Source organism: Panthera onca, chromosome E2, assembly GCF_046562875.1.
Source record: "Panthera onca isolate mPanOnc1 chromosome E2, mPanOnc1 haplotype 2, whole genome shotgun sequence".
NCBI classification, from domain to species: domain Eukaryota; kingdom Metazoa; phylum Chordata; class Mammalia; order Carnivora; family Felidae; genus Panthera; species Panthera onca.
The window spans coordinates 47259672-47284744 of record NC_138353.1 but is presented as its reverse complement, the minus strand read 5'-3'; the positions used below and the strand labels follow the sequence as shown (position 1 = coordinate 47284744).

At 38.1% G+C, this 25073-nt stretch overlaps 1 protein-coding gene across 4 annotated transcripts in view; it reads right to left on the bottom strand.

Moving 5' to 3' along the window:
- Window positions 1-25073, bottom strand: part of PHLPP2 (PH domain and leucine rich repeat protein phosphatase 2) — a 75428-nt gene that overhangs the window by 41342 nt on the left and 9013 nt on the right. For 2 of the 4 annotated variants that reach the window (XM_060650240.2, XM_060650241.2), the window contains exons 3-4: window positions 15486-15619; window positions 256-446 (exon numbers count right to left, since the gene is read on the bottom strand). In XM_060650240.2, coding sequence (XP_060506223.1) covers window positions 256-446; window positions 15486-15619 — 325 coding nt within the window. Of the gene's footprint in view, window positions 1-255; window positions 447-15288; window positions 15446-15485; window positions 15620-24435; window positions 24520-25073 lie in introns of those variants that run through there. The other 2 variants (XM_060650242.2, XM_060650243.2) reach the window with 2 other exon arrangements.

Below are 25073 nucleotides of genomic sequence, written 5' to 3'. Positions count from 1 at the left end.
GTACTTGCTTCTTTAAAATGATGTGGGGAGGGGCGCTTGGCTGGCTCAGTTAGAAGAGCATGCAACTCTTGATCTTGGGGTCATGAGTTCAAGCCCCATGTTGGGTGTGGAAATTAGCTAAATAAATAAATCTTCAAAAAAAATAAAATAAAAATAAAAAAATAAAAAGATGTGAGGAAAGTGCTGAAAAGCATATGTGATTTTAATGAAGAAGATCAAACAAAAGAAGAATAATTCCATTTTTACGAGTCTTACCTTTCCCCCAACCAAAGGCAAAATGTGCATCTTTCCAGTTTGACAATCTTTTACTGAGGAAACGATGAGGCAGGTACCACAGAGAACAACTAGGCGTTCAGCCCACTTATGCAGCTGGGTCTTTCCCTTGCGTACATTATAGATACCAGACAGAAGGATTCGATCCAGATGATCCATCTGGCATGGTTTTTCTGAAAAGAAAACAAAACAGAAGAAAAAAATTCAGAAGTCACAATTAAACTAGTATAAGACTACTATAAGGGAAAAAGAAAGTATTGTGTGTCAATACACAGCAACCTTGTTTACAGATTTAAGTGACCAATATAAGTATTACAAAGTAAGATCTCAGTCATAAAATGTTACCCATCGCTGAAGTTATACAACGGGAGTACTGTGAATTTGGGGCTAAGAACAAGATTTTATTTTGGATGCCATTATTTATTCTTCTAACACAGTCCTATTTCCCATGAACACAGAGAAAAGCAAAATGGCAAAGTGACTAAGATCATAGACCTGGGGGCCAGACACGTAAACCTGAGTTCAAATCCTCGTTCTGCCACTTACTTTTGTTTCTTTGAACTACTTAATTTCACTGAGATTAACTTTCCTCATTTATACAGTTTGGATCTTAATACTACTTATCTTTAGAATTTCATTATGAAAAAATTAAGATAATTTAAAGTACGGAGCATAGTTTTAGGTAACAAAAGAAGTACTGAGTAAGTGACAGCCACTACTGTTGAGACGAGTCTATTCTAGAAGGAAGAAATAAATAACTATGGAAGCACTCTACTTCTGTACACATTGTTCCATTTTCCTGCTTCTTGTGCAGAAAAGCTTAGGGCTGATATTTCAGTCAACTATCCCAATCACGGTAGCAGAAGCTCATATCATACAAGATCTTTCTTTTTTAGTATGCTCCCTCCCCAACAGAAATCTTCCTAAGGCTGAGATATAGTGCACAAAACAGCACATTATGAGAGCAGACAGGTTGTTGATTAAAGCACAGCTAAAAACAGACAAGTAACTCTACAAAGGAACGAACAGGAGCAGCACTATTATGAGATACTGCAAAGAGCAATAAAGTGGGAATAGAGAAAATTAGACCATACCTGATATTATTACACGATTATGGAACCTGTGTATCATGCCCCTTTAACTATGTGTTTCCCACATATAATCTGAGGAAATGGGGACTGAGGTCAATCTGAGGTCATGATCTTGCAGTTCATGGGTTCCAGCCCTGCGTCGGGCTCTGTGTTGACAGCTCACAGCCTGGAGCTTGCTTCGGATTCTGTGTCTCCCTCTCTCTCTGCCCCTCCCCAGCTTGTGCTCTGTCTCTGTCTCTGTCTCTCTTAAAAATAAATAAAAACATTTAAAAAAAAAAGGTCTCAAACTTTGTAGGCTAACACTAGCCCTACCCGAGAGCCATTTCTCCTTCTATGTGAGGCCAGGCCTTTCATCTATATTCTAAACCCCACCTTTCTCCGAGAATTTGTCTCTTCTCAGTCTTCAACTCCACCCTCCTTATTGTTCTTTTCAAAGCTACAAAAGCATTCAAGTTTTCTCCCATACCCTCTCAGTCTCAACTGTAGAATTCCTTCAGTTCAGTGATTCTCCCATTTCTGTGTGCCCAAGAGTTATTATGTGACAACAGTTTAAACTGAAGGACGCTGAGATCCATTCACAGAGTGTCTAATTTGTACGGCCTAGGATGTAACAAAGGAAAATGTCTTTTTGGTTTTGTTTTTGAGACAGACCACAAGCTGGGGAGAAGAGCAGAGGGGGGGAGAGAGAGAAACAAGCAGGCTTCAGGCTCAGTGTGGAGCCCAACACAGGGCTCAATCTCAAGACCTTGGGATCATGACTTGAACTGAAATCAAGAGTCACACTAAACTGAATGAGCCACTCAGGCGCCCCAGGAAAATGTATTTTTTAACATCTATTCCAAGTAGTTTAAATGCAGATGGTCCACAAAATATATTTTGACAAACTCTAAGTTTACCTTGTTGAGGCTCTTTTCTTCTCATTTGTGCCTCTTTATTAGCTATCTCTGTTACCTCACCTTCTATTTACTCAATTTACTTCAATTTTGTTTCCAGCCTCCAAATTGTACTATTCATATGATGATAATGGCCCTCAAATTTCTATCTCCTGTCCCAATCTTCCCTTCCCTTGGTTCTAATCTCACATATCAAACTGTCTGCTGGTCATGTCCAACAGATGTTCCCATTTACCTCAAATTTCCAGGATCAGACTGGAAAGAAAGAAATAAAACTATCTTTATTTGCATATGATATGATCTTGTATACAGAAATTCCTAAGTGTGCCACTAAAAAGACAATTATAACCAACAAATGATTTCAGCAAGGTTGCAGGATAAAAAATTTTTAAAAAAATAAATTGTATTTCTATGCACAAGGAATAAACAATTCAAAAGTAAAATTAAGAAACGAATTGCATCTGGGGCACCGGGGTGGCTCAGTCGGTTAAGCATCCAACTCTTGATCTCAGCTTAGATCATGAGCTCAGGATCATGAGTTCAAGCCCTGTGTCAGGCTCTGTGCTGAACATGGAGCCTGCTTAAGGTTCTCTCTCCCTCCCTCCCTCCCTCTGCCCTTCTTCCCTGCTTGTGCGCTCTCTCTGTAAAATAAACGTAAATAAATAAAAAGAAACTAACTGCATCAAAAAGAATAGTGCATAACTTGTACAGTGAAACTAAATAATATAGTTGAAGGAAATGAAAAGAAACCTAAATAAATGGAAGACGTCCAATATTCATGAGCTGGAAGACTTAAATATTGTTAAGATGGCAAAACTCCCCAAAGTGATTTACAGCAATGTAATCCCTATTAAAATTCCAGCTGCTTTCATGGAAGAAACTGACAAACTGATCCTAAAATTCACATAGAAATACAGTGGACTCAGAATAGCCAAAACAATCTTGAAAAAGAACAAATTTGGAAGTATAGTACTCGGGGTGCCTGGCTGGTTCAGTTGGTAAGAGCATCCAACTCTCAATCTCGGGGTCATGAGTTTGAGCCCCATGTTGGGTACAGAGATTACTTAAAAAAAAAAAAAATACAGTACTGACATAAAGATAGACATACAGCATTGTAATAGGATTCACAAATAAACACCTACACTTATGGACAACTGATTTTTGAGCAGGGTGCCAAGATAACTCAGTAGGAAAAAAACAATCTTGTCAACAAATGGTGCTGGAACTGGATAACCACAGGCAAAAGAATAAAGTCAGATCCCTAACCTCACACCATGCACAAAAATTAATTCAAAATGGATTGTAGACCTAAACGTAAGAACTAAAACTAAAACACTGGAATAAATTTTGTGACCTTAGATTAGGCAAAGGTTTCTTTCTTTCTTTTTTTTTAATGTTTATTTATTATTGAGAGACAGAGAGAGACAGAGCATGAGCATGGGAGGGGCAGAGAGAAGGGGAGACACAGAATCTGAAGCAGGCTCCAGACTTTGAACTGTCAGCACAGAGCCTGATATGGGGCTCAAACTAACAGACCGCGAGATCATGACCTGAGCTGAAGTCAGACACTTAACCAACTGAGCCACTCCAGGCGCCCCAGGCAAAGGTTTCTTAAGTATCAACACAAAAGTATAAGTGACAGGGGCACCTGGGTGGCTCAGCTGATTAAGCGTCCGACTCTTGATTTCGGTTCAGGTCACAATCTCGAGATTTGTGGGTTCAAGCCCCACATCGGACTCTGACAGTGCAGAGCCTGGTTGGGATTCTCTCTCTCTCTCTCTCTCTCTCTCTCTCTCCCTCTCCCTCTCTCCCTCTCTCTCAACCCGCCCCTCCACACTCTCTCTCTCAGAATAAATAAACTTTAAAAAAAGATTTAAAACAAAGTATAAATGACAAAAATGAAAATATAGATAAACGGACTTCATCCAAAAACAAAAACAAAACAAAAAACCGTTGTGCTTCTACAAACACCATCAAGAAATTAAAAAGATGACTCACAAAACAGGAAAGAATATTTGCCAATCGTATACCAAATAAGAGACCTGTACCCAGAACAAAGAACTGTTACAATTCCGCAATAAAGACAAGTAGCACAATTAAAAAATGGGCAAAGAATCTGAATAGGTGTTACTTCAGAGAAGATATATAAAAGGCCAACAAGCGCATAAAAAGATGCTCAATCTCATTAGTTACTAGATAAATGCAAATCGAAACCACAAGAAGATACGAGTTCATCGAAAAAAACAAACACTGGATAAGTGTTGGCAAGGATGTAAACAAACATTGCTGGGGTGATGATAAAATGGTGCAGCCACTTTGGAAAACAGTCTGGTAGTTCCTCAAAAGCTGAAACATGGAGTCACCATAAGATCCAGCAATTCCGCTCCTACGGCTTTATCCAAGAGAAGTGAAAACATACGTCTACACAAATAGTTATACCCAAATGTTTGTTCACAAAAATAGCCCAAAAGTAGAAATGACCAAAATGTCATCAACTGATGAATGCATAAACAAAATGTGGCATCATCTATACAATGGAATATTGTTTGGCCATAAAAAGAAACGAAGTACTGATACATACTACAACATGGGTGAGAATTGAAAACATTATGCTTAGTAAAAGATGCCAGTCACAAAAAGTCAAGTATATATTATTTCCACTTATATGAATTGTTTAGAATAGGCAAATCCACAAAGACAGAAAGTAGATTCGTGGATGCCGGGTGCACTGGAAGTGGGAATGGAGAATAACTGCTAATGGATATGGGGTCTCATTTTACAGTGATATAAAACATTCTAAAATTAGACTGTGGTGATGGCTGCATAACTCTCTATATATACTAAAAAGCACTGAATATACTAAATAGCACTTTTAAAGGGTGAATTTTATGGTATGTGAATTATATCTCAATAAAACTGTTTTTTGTTTTTTAAATCTCATGATTCGCCCCAAAATGCGAATTGATTTTAGATTCCCCATCTTGGTTAACAGCATCACCTACTACAAAGTTGGCTAAATTATGTAAAAATGGGACTTTATAATAGTTTAACAGGCTTCCAAATTGCCTAATGATCTTTTTACAAGTTTACACGAAAGAGATGTTTTAACAATTGATAGATAATTCTGAGTCTCTTCTTTCTTTGCCTTAGTTCTATTTTATTACAGAGAAAACTCCTGAATCTATACACCACCACTCTCAGAAGGAAACATTAAATTTTGTTTTGGATAAGTTATTTATACACGAAACAACATTCTGTTTTATTATTAATTTTGGAGTATTTGCTAGACATCCAAAGTGCCTCCAGTCTCTGATCTTCTGAAAGGTGACAAAAAACAGAACAAAAAAGTTCTAATAAGTATTCAGAAATGTGTAACAGTTCTAATTAAAAAATTGTTTTACAATCTCAAAAGCCAAGATTCTAAGTGGAAAATTAGGGATAATTTTCATTTCTTCATGTATGTATACTTCCAAATGTTCTATAAAGAAAGTAGATTGTTTTTATAATTTTAAAAAGTTGCTAAAAAAAAAAAAAAAACGATCAAGGGCAACCCTGTAGCAGTGAGTTCTTCTACTGCCCAGAGTATAATCTCTCAATATCATTTTTCATTAATATGAACCAGGAGTCCTTAGAAAAAGTCTATTCCTGGGCTGATTCAGACAATGAGAAGATGAACTTAGGACATCTTGCTGTGCCAGAACTTAATGGAAAATCCAGGGTGTATCAAAAACTGGGGTCATGTTGGAAGGACAAAAGCCAATGTGAAAAGCTCCCACGAGGGAGAAATTGAGCAAAAAAAAAACCACAACCAGTAATGGCCAAAATGAGTCACAACAAATATACACAAGCCCATGAGATCACAATGATACTCAGACAAAAAAATTATTAAAAAAGAAATCATACAGAGTCTGAGTAAGATGGAGAAAGCACACCCCAGCCCTGTCTTTCCCACTAAATACACCTATAAAACCTGGACAGAATGCACGGAACCGCTACATGAGGACCCCAAAAAGTAAACAGTAGCAGGCAGATTAGGGAAAAATAACATAATTACAAATACAACCTAAGCAGTAGTAAGTTAAGCAGTAGTGTAGTAAGTTTATCATTCTTCCATCTCTGACATCTCCCAGCTCAGGACTCGAGAAAGCCCAAGAGCCAGAAGTAGGCATTGGTGTGGAAAGCTCTGCCTTGAGGAGTGTTAAAAGGGTCTGCGAACACTCAGAGAGAGTGGGAGAAATCCCTCATTTTCCCTTCCCCCACCTTTTCTTCATTTTCTCAAGTCCCAGCCTCCAGGAGTGGCTGCAACAGTGGGGGACACAGGCACCTATAACTTTGAGGTGTGTGAACTTCCTTCTGTGATTGGAAGATCTGCAGTCCCAAAACAGCAGACGGAAAACTTGTTGAATTTTTGGTCTCACTGGGGGCCGGACCGTGTGGATGCAGTTGTAGGAAATGCCCAAGAGGGCAGGTTAAATAAAGTCCCAGGAAATCACAAAGAGATTGGAGCTCTGGAAAATGACCCCATAAAGTTCCCTATGAACCCCTGGGCTCACCCTTGAGGTATACAAATGGGATGTGTTCCCAAGCAGCATGCCAAAAATGAAAATTCAACGGAGGGACAGAGAGCCAAAGGGAGAGAAGAGTGCAATGCTAAAAAATTATTTGAAAAAATAGGGGAAAACTCCCCAAGTGAAATACAAACTTATAGATTCAAGAAGTCTAGTGAACCCCAAACCCAAAGACATTCAAGCCCAGACACTACATCATCAAACTGCTGAAAATTAAAGACAAAGAAAAAGTCTTGAGAGAAGCCAGAGAAAATGGAAGCACTATTTATATGGGAACAATTCAAATGACTGCATGAAGGATGTGCAGGAGGTCCCTGTGCTATCCCTCCAACTGCTCTGAAAATCTAAAGTTAGCTCCAAATAAAAAGTTAAACAAATAAACACTGGTTAACAGGTTGGGAGGTAAAAATAAAATATTTACTTCCATTTAAAGAACAAAATAGGAAAGCTCAGAACAAATTTCAAACTTGCAGTAGGCTCCCATACAACACAGAAAACTACTTGAAGTACTCCACTAGAAAACTTGGCAAAGCAGTGGTGGCTAAAGCAATTCCACCCTTGGGTTTCATGATCCCCAACAAATCCCCTTACATCTTCAGACCTTAGTTTCCTGAGATTAAGACGAAGGAGTTGGATGAGATGACTCCTAACCCTTCCTAGGTCTCATTTTATGGATTCCTCATACTCCTCTAAACTCTCTCTCCAAAAACTAAATGGTGGAGTTAAAAGGGTGAGATTTAGAAGCAAACAGATTTATCTGCTTCCTGGCTCTGTTATTTGGGGCAAGTTATAGCCTCTCTGGAATAGTAACATCTCCATATGGGACTATAAGGATTACATGAAGCAAGGAAACAGAGCGCTCAGCACTTGATAAAGCATTCAGCATAGAGGAGGGGAATTAAACAAATGCTAGTTATTATAATGAAAGTTTTGCCTGCCTTAAGCCTCCTTCTCTTCCTACATACAAGGATTCTTTTCAAGATAACTTAATCTTCCGGGACACCTGGGTGGCTCAGTTGGTTAAGCACTTGACTCTTGATTTCAGCTCAGGACATGATCTCACAGTTCATGAGTTCGTGCCCCACATGAGGCTCTGCACTGTCACTGTGGAGCCTCCTTGGGTATCTCTCTCTCTCAATCTCTCTCTCTCTCTCTGCCCCTCCCCTGCTCAAAGGTGCTCTCTCTCTCAAAATAAATAAATAAACTTAAAAAAAAAAAAAGGTATCTTAACAACTTACACAGCTTTAACATCCCCATGTACCCGACTCTCAGATCTGTACTTCCTACACTCTGGTTCCACATTTCCAACTACCTGCCAGACACCTTCAACAGGATACTCATCACCACTTAAAATGAAATATTCCTAAAACCAAGTCATCACCATCCCCATGAACAACTCCTTTTATAACTCAAGTCCTGATATTGTCCTGAAGTCAGCCAGGCTCAAAAACTCAGTTTCAGCTCCAACTCTTAGGTTCCCTTCCTCAACTCCCCTTTTTAATCAGCCATCAACTCTTACTGATTATCCCTTCAAAAAGTCTCTCACAGGAACAATTCCTTCCCATTCCCCATTTCAGACCCCTATTAATTCACATCTGAATTACTGTCCACACTGGTCCCAGCTTCACCTTCTCTGGCTCACTTGGATGCTCTCACTTCCTGCTATCATCTGCCAAACAAAGACTAAGCTCCTGATACTGAACTCAATGCCCAGAACAATCTGGACTCAAATTATCTGTGATTCACAGAACACTGAAGTGTCTAATCTCCCAACCCAGGTCCTCCTTTTCCTTTCGGCTTAATGAAATTCTATCAATTTTTAAAGAACCAACTCAAATACTACTTCTTCATAAAGGCTTCCCTGATTCAAGAGATCTCCCTTTTTCAGAGAATAGTGGTAAGGTAGCTTCCCTATCAGCTATCAAAATATATCATAGAGATATATTAACTAAAATAATTTTTGGTATTAGCACAGTACAAATTGATCAATCTGATAGGATAGAGTCTAAAAATAGACCCCTGCCTGTATAGGAACTTAAAAATAATAAAGATAATATTTCAAGTCAGTAGGAAAAGGATGAACTCTTCCATAAATGTTGTTGGGACAAATGGCTACCTACCCATTGAGAAAAAGTAAAGTTACATCCCTATCTTATGCAGATTTTAAAATTATAAAAGTACTGAAAATATAGAATACATTTATGAGCTAGAATAAGGAAGGAATATAAATACATTAAAGAAAAAGACTCAAAATCTGACTAAAACTTCTGCAGAATAAAAAACAGTAAAACTTAAGGACAAGTTACAGGCTGGAAAAAAGTTTTGCCACAAACACAGTATCCAAATGATGTATACTTAGAATATAAACATCCTTTAGATCAATATGATAAAAAGACAAACACAAATTTGCACAGAAATATCAATGGGTTATTCAAAGAAATCTAAAGAACCAATGAAAATATCAAGCAATATTCAACCACATTAGTAATCAGGGAAAGAAAAATTCAAACAAGGAGACCATCATTTTATCTATCAGATTAGTAAAAATTTTAAATGCTAATAATATTAAAAGGTGATATTGTGGGCAAAGTGGTACTCTGGTATACTGATGGGATATACGGTGTTCCGCAATAGTATTATTACTTTAAACGCAAATATCCAATGACCCATTAATTTCATGTTTACAGATCTCCTCTGAAGAAAAGGGCACAAAGGGCAATTTTATTATAATGCTGTTTGCAATAGTCAAAACTGGAAATACGGTAAGCGTCTATCACCAGCGAAATGGCGACATAAACTATAATACACACATGATATTCAGTGCTATGCAACTTAGAGAAATGTATATAGAAGACAGCTAAAGAGGGGCACCTGGATGGCTCAGTCGGTTAAGCATCCGACTCTTGATTTCAGCTCAGGTCACGATCTCACAGTTTTGTGCGTCTGAGCCTCACGTCGGGCTTTGCATGGATCCTGTGGATCCTGGGATTCTCTCTCTCTCCCTCTCTTCTGCCCCTCCCCTGCTTGCTCTCTCTCTCTCTCTCTCAAAATAAATAAACTTAAAGAAAAAAAAAAAAAAGAAGAAGAAGAAGACAGCTAAGGAAAGATCCAAAACATATGGTTGGGTGAAAAAGCATGAAGACCAGTATCAAATAATACCGTTTATGTAAACAAAATATATTTCTACAAATACCTATTAGATAAGAATATAAGTTAGAAAACTCTGAATACATATACACCAAGTTGATAGCAGTGGTTATCTATTAAGCAGTCAATTGACCTGGGAGGTGTATAAGAGATTGAAACACTATAGATAATGATTACAAGACATTGTAACACTTAGATAATCAAACTATATCCACATTTTACTTGTGTAATTAAATTTTTTACAAAGGAAAAATATATGGACACAATGATTATAAATGTGAAATATGTATATAAAATATGACTAGGAAATGTACCATAATAAATGTAATTGTATAAGGATGATGAAATGTTTTTTAATATATTACTCCTATAGTTTAACAATAAAGTTTAAAATATGCAAATTAACATGAGACAGTATTTTTTACAATTTAGGACAAAGAATAATTTTAACAATAATACCTGATATTGGCAAAGGGACAAGGAAATGAGTACTCTCAAACACTACTGATGAAAGCATCCATCAGTATCGCCTGTGCAATTTAGGAATAGTCACAATTTTAAATATATATATGTATTGACTCAAAAATTCTACTTGTAGGAATCATGTCCTCCTTCCCCCACCCTAGAGGTCAGCCACTCTCCTAACTTTTATAATAATAATGTCCTTGCTTTCCTTATATTTCTGCCACTTATGTATGTATCCTATACTAGTTATAGCAGGTTATAAACTACTATAACAAACAGCACATAATGGCTCAAGCACAAGAGAAATTTAACTCTCTGTTAGAGTAGACACTGTGGGTTTCCAGGGGTCACCTCCGTCAAGAAACTCAGGCTGAGGGAAGATCTATCACTTTCAACACATGACTTCCAATATTGCTCTGATGACTGCCATCCCAGCCTATGGGAGAGCAGAAGGACACTGAGAAGCGTGCGCGGGAAGTTTTAGGAATGGTGTGTTGAAGTGGCACAACAATTCCACTCCATACCACTGAAGCAAAGTGTGTCACATGTGCACACCTAGCTGCAAGAAAGGCAGGGAAATGAGGTATAGCTGGGCAGCAATGTGCCCAACTCTAATTCTCTTATTATGGAAGAAAAGAACAGATTTTGATGGACAGTAGTTCTGCCATACATCTCTAAACAACATGGCTCAGTTTTAGCTGTTTTTGAACTTTAAATGAATGGAAACATACCATGTGATTCTTTTGTATCTGGCTTCATTTGTTTGTGCTTATGCTCTTTGGAAAAAATGGTCTTAAACAATGTGTGCACAGAATATGGTACAGAAAGAAATGCTCAGGCTGGGACTCATGCTGAGCCACAGAGTCCCCAAACTACCACTTCACTAGCAAATCACATCTTGTAGACTCCCTTTCCTCATACACAGAGTTCATTAACATGCTCTCTTAATTTCTGTGATTGTTCATGCTACCTACTCATCTTTAGTCAACTGTATGATTTCCACAGCTTTTATCATGATTTGCACTGAGCCAGTCATTCCACTAACTCACTTTTCCCCAGAATTCCCTTTCCAGCAAGACTGGTAATGGACATCTACATAATGGCTGCATAATGGCGAACTGGGTACCTTTTAGACCCAGCAAGCACAGCAACATTAACTGGTTTGAACTTTGGCCCTTATGACCCTGGCCTCATATAACACTGTATTCTAACTAACCTTACTCATCAAAGACTCTACACACAAAATATTTAAAGATGACTACTAAGCTATTTGCTTTAAGAGAATATTTCACACATATCTTTCCTTAACAGTGGTTGTCTCTGGATTCAGGAATGGGAGTCGTTAAAGGAACATGGTGAAAGGGAAGCATGTTTTTTGTGATGGTTTTAAGATATGTCCACAAATTCTTTGATAGTCCTCACTCCAGAAGTTGGGGCCTAATTTCCCTCTCTATAGGGTGGGCCGTATTTGGTGATTCACTTTTACTAAACAGAAGGTGACGAAAATGTCTGTGACTTATGAGGCTGGGTCATAAAAAACACTGAGGCCTCCCTGTGTGTGTGTAGGTGCACGCGTGTGTGTGTATGTGTGTCTGTGTCTGTCCGTCCATCTGTCTCATCACTGAGGGAAGCTAGTTGCTATGGCATGAAGATACTCAGGCAGCCCTATACAGAGGTCTACAAAGCAAAGAACTGAGATCTCCTGCCAAAAGCTGGTGAGGAACTGAGACCTACCAACAGCCATTTGAATGAGCCAGGCTGGAAGTGATGCTTCAAGCCTCAGTCAAGCTTCTGGATGACTACATCTTTAACCAACAGAGTGACTACAATCTCATGCAACCCCAACCAGAGCTAAAGTACTCCTGGATTTCTGGCCCACGGAAACTATATGAGATAATAAATATTTATTCATTTTAAATCATCAAGTTTTTTTTAAATAGAATTGGAGAAAGGCATTATTTATTTTATTTTTTAAGTAATCTCTACACCCAACGTGGAGCTTGAACTCATGACTCCAAGATCAAGAGTCACACACACTCTTCTGACTAAGCCAGCCAGATGCCCCATCCTGTCACTGTTTTTTTGTTTTTGTTTTTGTTTCGTAAGTTTATTTATCTATTTTTGTTTTTTAGTAATCTCTACACTCAATGTGGGGCTTGAATTCACAACTCCAAGATCAAGAGTTCCATGCTTTACTAGGGCACCTGAGTGGCTCAGTCCGTTAAGTGTCCAACTTCAGGGGCACCTGGGTGGCGCATTCGGTTAAGCGTCCGACTTCAGCCAGGTCACGATCTCACGGTCCGTGAGTTCGAGCCCCGCGTCAGGCTCTGGGCTGATGGCTCGGAGCCTGGAGCCTGTTTCCGATTCTGTGTCTCCCTCTCTCTCTGCCCCTCCCCCGTTCATGCTCTGTCTCTCTCTGTCCCAAAAATAAATTAAAAAAAAAAAATTAAAAAAAAAAAAAAGTGTCCAACTTCAGCTCAGGTCATGATATCACAGTTCATGAGTTCGAACCCTGCATCAGGCTTTGCGCTGACAGCTCAGAGTCTGCAGCCTGTTTCAGATTCTGTGTCTCTGGCTCTCTCTGCCCCTCCCCCACATGTGTTCTCTCCTGTCCATCTCTCTGTCTCTCAGAAATAATAAATGAATAAACTTTAAAAAACAAAACAAAACATTTAAGAGTTACATGCTTTACTGACTGAGCCAGCCAGGTGCCTGAGAGGTTACTAAGTTTTGAGGTAAATCATTACATAGACAATAGATAATCAATACACTTACTGATATATATATATATATATATATTTACTTTTGTATTTTGTGCCATATATATATACTGTCTAATTTCAAATATAGTTAGCTTTAAACACCTCTTCCCCAAACATAATTTTCTCACTCAAAATATACTAGCTTCTCTAAATTAACAGAGGTCACTTTTGGAAATGTTCTTTGTTAAAGACTCCCCCTCCCCTTAAAAACAGAGTAAGTACAGGGTTGCCTGGGTGGCTCAGTTAGTTGAGTGTCCGACTTCAGCTCAGGTCATGATCTCTCGGTTTGTGGGTTCAGGCCCTGCATCAGGCTCTGTGCTGACAGCTCAGAGCCTGGAGCCTGCTTCCGATTCTTTGTCTCCCTCTCTCTCTGTCCCTCTCCCCCTCACGCTCTTTCTCTTTCTCTCAAAAATAAATAAACGTTAAAAAATTTTTTTTAAGAAATAAACATTAAAAAATTAAAAAAAAAAACAGAGTAAGCACTAAAAACTGGTATTCTTTTGGACTCTACTAAAAATATCGTCCTAAGGGTATATGCAGACCCTGGGCATGCTGTAGTTTATCAGGTTGTGGTAGAAAATTAATGTGTGGATGCCAACAGCTGTGCAAATGCAATCTCCATGGCTCAGGAGCCCGCTGGCACTTTAAGGCTCAACTTTCACTCCAGAATAAAACATATAATGAAGAATTCACTTTCAACCACAATCACAAAACGAGAATGTTACTGCTCCAAGTTGCTCTTTTTTTTTTTTTAAACCAAGTTTTATAGGTTTAAACGGGTTGTGTTCCTCAAATTAACCTTAAAGGATTTTAGTACTTACTTTCAACCTAGCAACTATTTTTCTTCCATGAACTAGCAAAGAAGAGAAATTAATGGAAATAAAATAATACCAACTTTTAAGGAACAACATATCACAAAACACTATTTTGTTTTTATTTGTTTGTTATTTTTCACAAAATCTTTGGTGAAGTGCATTTAATAAAGTTGGCTTGTGACAACTTTATTATGTTACAAGAGTTATATGAAGAAGTATATAGAGGGGCGCCTGGCTGGCTTTCTGGAAGAACGTGCAACTCTTGGTACCAGGGTGGTGAATCTGAGCCCCATGTTGGAGGCAGAGATTACTTAGAAATAAGTAAATACAACAACAAAAAAGAAAAAAGAAGTATACAGAAATTTAATCAGTAATTTCAGGAATGAGAGCACGGGATTTTAGTAAACAATTTTGCCTATAGACACAAATCATTTAGTTATTGTTTCAATTGTTTGATAAGTGGGTCATATTAATTAAAAATTGTTAGGTGTTAAAAGACTCCGTCACTAGTTGTATGATCTTGAACGAGTAGTTTAACTTCTCTGTCTCAGCTTTCTCATTTGTTAAATAAGATGACAGTTCCTATAGCATAAGGTGTTTCTAATGAGTAAAGTGGGTAATTCACAAGCATAAAAGCACACAGTAAGCACTCAATCAATGGTAGTACCATTAGTATTAGCAGTAGACTATGTATATTTGGAAAGTAATATTCAAAAAGTATTTAATTTTAATAAGTCTAACTTTATTATTGAAGTGACCAGGTGAAAAAGTTGATGGGGGTGGGGAGGGGGGGAATGCACCAAAAGACAAAGTAAAAAATCCTAGATTTCAAGCCCACTAAATTTAACAATATACAGCTTTGACAGATGGAGTCATCAAATGTTAAGTCATATATAATAATGACCATCTAGCTCTCAACATTCTTGAGCTATCCAGAAGTTCATGATTTTTATAAGAAACTTGAAAATACAATTGATACTAAAAAGCATGATGTGATGAAGATTCTGCAAAGGCATAAAATAATTCTAGTAAGTCAGCAAAAAAACTAGAACAAAAAGAGCAAAAATAAAAAAGGAAAGATATTTTGGCTAATACTTTGAAGTCTTCCCTTAACTACACCCCGCTTTCTTGTTTTTGTTGTTTTTTGTAACCACATTGATTAACTTAAACACACCTTTTACAAAAATACTTTTGAAAAGCTGAAGACAAGAGAGGCACAAATGACCAACCTAAAAGTAGTTAACACACTCACAAAGCCAATGATAAATTCTTACCACCATAGGGGCGCCTGAGGGTGGCTCAGTCGATTGAGCATCCAACTCTTGATTTCAGTTCAAGTCATGATCTCACGGTTCATGGGTTAGAGCCCCACATCGGCCTCTGCACTGACAGCATGGAGCCTGCTTGGGATTCTCTCCCCACTCTCTCGCTCAAAATAAATAAATAAACATTAAAAAAAAAAACTTCTTACCACCATAAAATCGAAGCATACAGCCAAGGTCAGGATCTGTTGCCTCCTCCTGTATGCGCGCAGGGTCGTCAAATCCCAGCCTGGCTAAGTAATCATAAACAATCTGAAGAGGTCGTTCAGTAGGTTCCAGTCTCCTGCTCACACAATTCAAAACAAAAGTATTTAGTAAGAAATAAAAATGCTTCTTTTAATTTTAAAAACCTTTTAATGTTTTAAATTTTGTTTTACTTCTGTATCAAGATTTTCTTTAATATCATATGATACAACTAATCGAAACAAGAGGTGCTCAAAGGTTTTGACTCAGAAGCCTTCTAAGGTCTTGAGGACCCCAAAGAGCTTCTTTTTACATGGGGTATATCTATTGATATTTACTGAATTAGAAGCTGAAAAGTTTCTAAATATTTATTCATTTTTAAAAGTAATAAACCCATTATATGATATGTAAGTAAAACTTCTTAAAAAATATATTTTCCAAAATCAAACAAATTTAGTGATGAGAATGGCAATTTCAATGGACAGCTAGATTCTCAGATCTGCTTCTACATTTAATCTGTTGTAATAACATGCTGTGTAGCCTCTAGAAAACCTCACTATAACTCATGAGAGACTGTGAGTAAAAAAGAATATTATTAACTTATTATGATTTGAAATAGTTGTGACATCATGTACTTCCTCAAAGAGTCTCAGGGACTCCTACAGGGTGCTTTGAGAACCTGTGGCCCAAAAGGTAGTGAAATTATGAGATATAAAAGATCACACTTGGCCATAAGTGATTTCATATAAATTACACACATAGTCAGAGACATAGTCTTTGAGTTGCCTACTATGTCTCAGGTACTATGTATTTCCACTGGCTTCAGAGATGATTTCTTCCACAAGAATTAGAAGTCAACAGCCCAATAATTCCCCAGAAATCATTCTACTATGTGGTCCCAACTGAACGCTAAAGTAAAGTCAGAATGTCTAGTAATTATTTGTGGCCTCTGGTGACACTGCATATTTTAGATCATACAGACCTAAAGCACTTCAAAATATTTAAAAACCAAAATGTTCAATGTGAATTTTGATAGAAAGGGCTACATCAGTAATAACAACAAGAGAGTCCTTTTACAATTGTTTCATTAGAAAGCAGTTATAGAGGCACCTGTGTGGCTCGGTCAGTTGAGCATCTGACTCTTGGTTTCAGCTCAGGTCATGATCTCATGGTTCATCAGACTGAGCCCTGTGTCTATCTGGACTCTGTGCTGACTGTGCAGAGCCTGCTTGGGATTCTCTCTCTCTCTCCCTCTGCCCTTCCCCCACTCATGCTCGCACACGCGCGCTCTCTCTCTCTCTCTCTCAAAGTAAATAAATACACTTAGAACTTAGGAAGGAAGGAAGGAAGGAAGGAAGGAAGGAAGGAAGGAAGGAAGGAAACAGTTATAAATACAGTGACTAATAGCCTAAGATCCCAAAGTCAGACTGACTGGGTTTGAGTCTCAGTTTTGCTCTTGGACAAATTTAGTTAACCTCAGTCTTAAATTCCTCATCATATATAATGGGAATTACAGTATTACCTACCTCACATAGTTGCTCCTAAATTTATTTACTTACAAGATATTATATAGTAAGGAAAGTGTTTAGCAAAATAGCTCACATTAATGTTCAATAACATATTGACAACAATTCTTAGGATTGGATTCAATTTTTAATTAGAATAAAAATAGAATTATCTCCCCTGTCTGAAACAACAACCAAAAAACAAGTATAGGAAAGCATGTGTGTGTTCAAAGGTCATGAGGAGCATTAGTCTTTATGTCTTAAAAGGATTCTATTTAGAAAAGTTAAGGGCACCTGAGTGGCTCAGTCAGTAGAGCATGCAACTCTTGATCTCGGGGTTGTAAATTCAAGCCCCGTGTTGGGTGTAGAGACTACTTAAAAATAAAATCTTTAAAAAAAAAGAAAAAGAAAAGAAAACTTAAGAATTGTATTAATTAGGGGCGCCTGGGTGGCTCAGTCGGTTAAGCGTCTGACTTCGGCTCAGGTCATGATCTCACGGCTCGTGAGTTCGAGCCCCACGTCAGGCTCTGTGCTGACAGCTCAGAGCCTGGAGCCTGTTTCAGATTCTGTGTCTCCCTCTCTCTCTCTGACCCTCCCCCGTTCATCCTCTGTCTCTCTCTGTCTCAAAAGTAAATAAACGTTAAAAAAAAAATTAAAAAAAAAAAAGAATTGTATTAATTAGAAGAAACATGATACACTCCCATCACTGCAAAAAGATACAAAGGACATCTATGTTTTATGGTTAAAGAAGTAGAAAATACTGTTGGGAGTAAGATTTAGGTAAAAATAACATAAAATACTAATACTACCAAGCTGAATGTAAACAACAACCAGAATTGTAGAGGCTGCTTTTAGTTAACAGGCTTGAGCAACAGAAACTTGAGCAAGGCTTTAGGGCCCCAGGTGACTACGGACACAGAACTGATGCAAAAAGGCTCATTAAGCCATACACCCTAACCAACCAATGGGTCACTTACAACCAGGCACAGTTCTTAAGATTACCAAAAAAAGGAAAATTCCATATGTCCCTGTATTCCCTCATTCCACCCTGTAACTATAGCCCCTTACCACTCCCTTGTGGCAGACAGTTTTTCCTTTGCTGTCCTGACCGCTGCTCCCTTACAGTGTAGTCAACGAACTTTTACCTCTTTTGTTTTGCCTTCGGTGAATTCTTTCACCGCCGGTACCTCTGGCCCTCATCCAACCCCATCCAATTGGAACATTCCACAAAAACAATAATTTAGGAATGGAAATCATCCTGATGAGCACAAAAACACAAAAATAAAACAACCACCTGGCCCCTCCTGACTGCACAGTGCAGACTTTTATCCATAAACTCAGAACTACTACAGGAGGAATGACCAAAGAACTAAAACCCTCAATGATAACTAAATACTGAATTTAAGAGAAATAGAACATAAACTTTTCAGAATAAAAACGTCAGTTACAACTAATCTCCAGTCAAAATAAAAATTCACAAAGGGGTATGGCAATATTAGCCATTTTCCCAGTATAATGGTAGAATTCTTCTAAGGAGGATGTATTTTAAGAGGGACTTCTAATTACCTATATCCTGGAGGGGTTAACTAGCCATGTAATCTGAACACTAAAGGATTAACTTGGGCATAACAAGGGTATAACAAGCTATCTCTATCTTCCAGTGTCAAGAAGGATTAGACTTACTCTGGATCACTCCAAAGAATAGGACTAGGAACAAGGAGAAGTTACACAGGTAAGCCTGGATCAAAAATGAGGAAGAACTTTAATAATTAGAGATACCAATAATGAAACAGACTGCCTCTCAAAATAGCTCATGGAGAGCTAGAGAGCCATCTGTCACAGATAATTTAGATAAGTCTCCTAAAAGAATCAAGTGGGGCCAGATGATCTTTAGAGTCTTTTAGAACCCAAGAGTCTGTGAGGTACCAAGACACCTTCCTAATATAATGCAAATTCTACCTGAATCCTGCTATTATTTCCAGATACAGAGCTCAATGTACTTAAGTATCATAATTCCATATAATGATCGCATAGCCAGGACCAAGAAATAATACTTTCAGGCTAAATCTACTAGCTCAATTTTTCAATTTCTGTCTAGAAAACCAAGAGAAATGGTAACACCCTAATTCTGACATATTTTACACGATCAAATTTCCTTCCTAAAAAGGCTCTGTAGATTTTTAAACCCTCTATATACATTTCCACCTAAGGAAAGTATTTTCCTTGGTAGGAGGGAAAAAAAAATCAAGAGAATCTCAACATCTGCTCTTATTAACTTAGCATAAATGAGTAAAAAAGAAGTATTTTAAGAACTGCAAAAACAACTAAAATGAGGGACTAATTCCATTTACTCATTAAACTCATCTGCTTAAGAAAGTAGAGAGTATGATGGGAGGGAAATGTGTAATATGCTTACTGATCAATTTTGTGTTTCAAAGTTCCAAAACTTTAACAGGTTGGTACTTAGCTATTTGTTAAATCTCTCACAAATTAAAGGAAAATTATATACTGCTAAATCAGGTGTAGGAGAGAGTAATATTGGCAGTGAAAGGTTCTGTTCAGCATTTGAAATACTTCGGCTTCTGCTTTAAGGAAAGACAGTAAGACTAAGTTTTAGTTTGCTTCTAAGGCTCTAGGAGCTACTATGGTTCTTGTAAATCTGAATATATGTGATTATTTCTCTCCAAACCACCCAACCCATACCACAATGCTATCAACAGACATTTACAGCTCTTAGCCAGGAGTAGCAGCCAACAGTTATTCTAAACGGTGCCCATAGGTAAGACACATGTAAGAGAAGAGAACGCTTCATTCCATGTATCAATCATTTCACAAGGATTCTAGTTAATAGTAGGAGGCAAAAGTACACATTATTAAAATATAATACAGGGAATAAAACATTTTATCAAAAAACCTTAACAAAGCACAGCAGCATTCTCTACCTCAAATTGAGATTAAAACTCAATCTCTGGCCACCTATAAAAGTAAAATCTGTAAATGTTAAGATCAACAATACAGATAATACAAACAACAACAATACTTGCCTGAATGTCTACTCCATGCCTGACACCATGCTGAAAGTGTTTAACATTTTACAAAGCTAACACATTACAAAGCCTAGCTTTTTTTCCGGTAAACCACACTATTTTATATAGTTAAAATAACTTACGCAGAAGAGAGCTCAAAACACTTCATATGTTAATGTATACAAAAAACTTAAAAAGTTATGTTTGAAAATAATTGTATTCTATCAGTCTAATCCACCATCATTTGAAAGATACACTATTTTGTGCGAATCATTATATAATACAGAATCTTACACTAGTCTTTGTCTCTGATTCCTGAGGGGAGATTCTAAAGCCTTGGAATTTCCTGAATAATAGAAGTGTCTTGTCATTCATGAGCCCCTGGCATCACCTCTAACAGATGAGATGACTCAAGATGGGGGCTGGTCACGATAAAGACCAACCAAGTGAAGAGAAGGTTGGGGTTTGGAGCCAGCCTGACTATGGGGAAGGAAGAAAGGGCTAGAGACTGAATGCCAAGCATGTGGTCAATGAATCAATCAAGCCTACCCAAGACATGCCAGTATAATCTGTACCGAAGTTCCATGGACCTTCCTGGTGGGTGAACACATTCATTTGCTGAGAGGGTGACACAGGGAGAGGGCATGGAAGTTCTACATTCATGACCCACTCAGACCTCACCCTATGTATCGCCTCATTTGGTTAGTCTTAATTTGTATCCTTTAGACTAAAACTAATCATAAGTACAGTTCTTGAGTCTGAGTCATTCTAGTGAATTAGTGAACCTAAAAGGATCATGGGAACCCCCAAATTTGTATCCAACCTGGTCAGAAGTGTAGCTAGAATCTGAAGGGCAGTCTTGTTGGGGACCATGCCCTTTAACTTGTGTAGTCTGTGAAAAGTCTGGATAGTTAGTATCAGAATTGTATTTCAGAAAACCAGATGGTATTGCAATAACCATTAAGAAACAAAACAAACTGCCAATTAAACCACAACCCATCAACAACCATAAAATACAAGCTGATTTCAGAAGTACTAAGATGTAAAAAACAGGGGTGGCTGGGTGGCTCGGTTGAGCGTCTGACTTCAACTCCGGTCATGATCTCGCGGTTAGTGAGTTCAAGCCTGGCATCGGGCTCGCTGCTGTCACAACAAAGCCCACTTCAGATCCTCTGCCCCACTCTCTCTCTGCCCCTCCCCCGCTTGCACTCTTTCTCTTGAAAATAAACATTAAAGAAACATGTAAAAACAAAATTAATAAAAACTTTTTACTTAGTGTATAATACATTATTTTTAAGTTTTAAAATAGCACAGAAATATGAAGCACAAAACAAAATTATTCTCTTTTTCCTTCCTCAATGGTAATCAGTTCAGTATGCATCCTAAAACAGGATTGTTCACTCTACTTTTATAACATCAAAATATGGTAAAGATTTTAGTGACCTGCATGAAGTCACTCAGCAAGTCAATGACAGAAAGGTAATCAGAATGCAGTATCCCAAAACCCAAGGGTATTTTCTGTTATAAACACCTTACTGTCTCCAAGCTTATCTTAAGAGATAGTCTATCAAACACAGAAATCTTACTCATTTTGATGACTAAGAATAAAAGTAAATATATGACCATGAGCAAAGAGGCACTTCACTTTGTCACGTATGATGTCTTGTTACAACTTTTCAGGCAGAAGGCAATGATTACACTAAACTTCACTAGTGAGTCAGTTATCACTTAAACAGTTCAACTGAAAAAAGACAAACCAGGGCGCCTGGGTGGCTCAGCTGGTTGAGTGTCCGACTCTTGATTTTGGCAGCTCAGGTCATGATCTCACTGTTTGTGGGATCTCCACGTCGGATTCCACACTGTCAGCATGGGATTCTCTCTCTCCCCCTCTATCTGACCCTCCCCAAATCATGTGTGCTCTCTCTCAAAATAAACAAACAAACAAACAAACAAACAAATAAATAAATAAGGGCACCTGGGTGGTGCAGTCAGTCAAGCTCCTGATCTCAGCTCAGGTTATAATCTCACAGTTCGTGGGTGCAAGCCCCACATTGGGCTCAGCATTGACGGTACAGAAGCTGCTTGGGATTCTGTCTCTCCTCTCTGCCCCTCTCCTGCCTTGCGCACATGTGCATTCTCTCTCTCAAAATAAATAAACTTTAAAAAAATAAATTAATAAATAATTTTTTTAAAAGACAAACCAAACATTATAATGTAAGAGCAATGGACTGGGACACCAGGTGGTGGTGGGAATGTGCTATCAACTGACCCTCTCCAGGCCTCTGTTTCACATTTATGAAACAAAGAGAAATGGTCTCGGTTATTCCCACTGGCAAGTTACTGGCCTTTTGGGCAAGGCCATTTTTTGGTGTACAAGTCTATCCCACACATTGAGGACATTAAGCCTCTCTGGCCCTTGCCCCCTACATGCTAGTAACTCTCTCTATTGGATGTGACAACCAGCAAACCCTGCCCCAATGGAAAGGGCACGGGGTCATTAAGTTTGGAAAACTTTGTTTCCCTAGTAGATGATCTCTTTCAGTTTCCTTAAAGTACTACAATTCTATAAATAAATAATCCTCAGTCTCACTGAAGTGACAAGTCCATGACTGAAAAAGAGTACGGAAAGAAAAAGTCATGGGTGACTTAGCAAAAACATGAGGTAATTTTCGTCCCAGTAATCCCATTTCTAGCACGGAGCCCAGGGAGAGCAACAATATAGCGATTCATGAGCTAAGATTCAGTCATCACAACACCACTTTGAAGAGTTGAGTGATTTGAAACAACCCAAATAGGTAACACTGAGGACTTACTGGGTGCCAGACATCAAGGCAAGCACTTTACTTCTTGACACTCCAAGTGAAGCACATCTCTTAGGAGCTTCATGCAGAATCTCAGGCCCCACCCAACCTTCTGAATCAGAATCTTTATTTTAGGATATGTGCTGCTGAAGCGAGCACTAGAATCTGTATTTTAACAAGCTCCCCGCCATGAACATTAGACTTTAAAAAGCACTACTTTGCAAGTATTAATTCACTTGATCTTTATAACGTGTAATTTTCATCATGACCACTCTATAGTGTAAATATAATCATTCTCCATTTTATACATTAGTAAACTAAGGCATAGAGCATTATATAACTTGCATAGTGACGGTCAGAGCCAGGATTTGAACACACACACTCTTGTTCTAGAATCAAAACTCTAAATCATTATTGCCTATTATTACTCAATTTTTAAACAAGTTATAGTATTTCCAGAAAATGGAATCTTCTGTAGCAATTAAAACTGATGTCCAAGGAATTTTTAATGACACAGGAAATTAACTGAAGAATGCAGTAAACAAAACTGAATATATGGTATGGGCCCAAATAAGTAATTTTTAAAAATTACGCACACATATACTTTGAAAAAGACCTGAAGAAAAATGTTGGTGTGGGAAGTCAAAATATTGGACCTGGTATCAGAATGCTGGAGTTCAAATTCCAGCTCCTCTTATTAGCTCAGTTATGTAGAGGCGGCTTTTAGGCAACAGTCTTAAGCACTGGAAACCTGAGCAAAGTAAAAGGGCCCACAGGAACCACCGCACTGGACTCCAACAGGCTCACTAAGCCATAGGCTCTAACCGACCAACGGGCTACTTACAACCAGGCAGTTCTTAAGATTACCAAAAAAAGGGAAAATTCCATTTGTCCCTGTACTCCCTCATTCCACCCTATAACTATAGCCCCTCACCATCACCTCATGTCAGGCCATCTCTCCTTTGCTGTTCTGCCCTCTGCTACCTTACATTGAGTCTAGAAACTTCTCTCCCTTGCTCTGCCTTGGGTGAATTCTTTCACCGCATGCACAGCTGGCCTCCATTCAAATGGAGCACCCCACATTTGGAGAACCCCCATCTGACTGAAATATTCCACAAGTGATCTTAGGTGAGATTCTTAACCTTAAGCCTCATTTTCCCAAATGCAAATAACATTTACCTCACAAGATCATTGTGAAAATTAAATGAGGTAATCTACAAAAAGCATAAGCATTGAATATTATTTCTCTTTATACTTTTTCATTTTCCTAAATTTCTACAATGACTGTGTTACACCAGTAAATAGCAAAAATTAAAAAAAATAAAAATAATGCCTTAGATTGTCAACTATCTTACAGGCTATTACAAAGAAAGTACCTATTCGTGTGATTAGATAACACAAGACTGAATTCAAGCAATTAACAGTTGAATAAGAGATCTAAAAAAAAATCTTTAAATAAGTATGCTTATATAGTAAAACTGAGTAAGGGACGCTGCACCAGTTCCCCTCCAGGAGGGACTGGGTGAAGAACGAAGTCCACCACCTACTTTGAATGACTGAGGCATTCCAACTGCCTGGCAGTACCTGACTTTGAACAGGTTCCAGGACCTCCGGCAAAGCCTCACTCTTCCTCATCTGAAAGAAAGGATGCTACTTCCCTTGGAGTTACTGTGAGGATTTAATGAGAATAGGAGCGTTAAGCACTAAGCACAGTGACTGGCAAAACAAGCAGTCAATGTTAGCAAAAATCCACCATCATCACCACCATCATCATTCTCTGGCTGAATTAAACTTCTCGAGCTCCTACTCCAGGAATTGAAATATATTCATTCTTTTCAAACGGCAACTCAATGGTGTTTTCATTATTTTCTAATCAATTAGATCTACGAAGAGCTATTTCATTACAAAATTATCAAGGCCACAGGGCTTAAAAAAAAAAAAAAGACAAACTTTCCATTTTAAGTAGTTTAGATTCACAAATTATTTCACATTTGGATTCTTAACTACACAGCTAGTAGCAGCAAGCCAATTCAGAGTTTCTCCACTTTTCTGTAGCTCTGCACACATACACATTAGTATACAAATGAGTAAGTCTTATGCTTAAATACATGAACTCCATCAATCACTACCAGCTATAATGTAGGTCAAGGCTTTGCACCTGATATAATTAGATCGGAATCGGTGTTAAGATTTAGAAAAGCCTAAGGATCACCCAGTCTGAT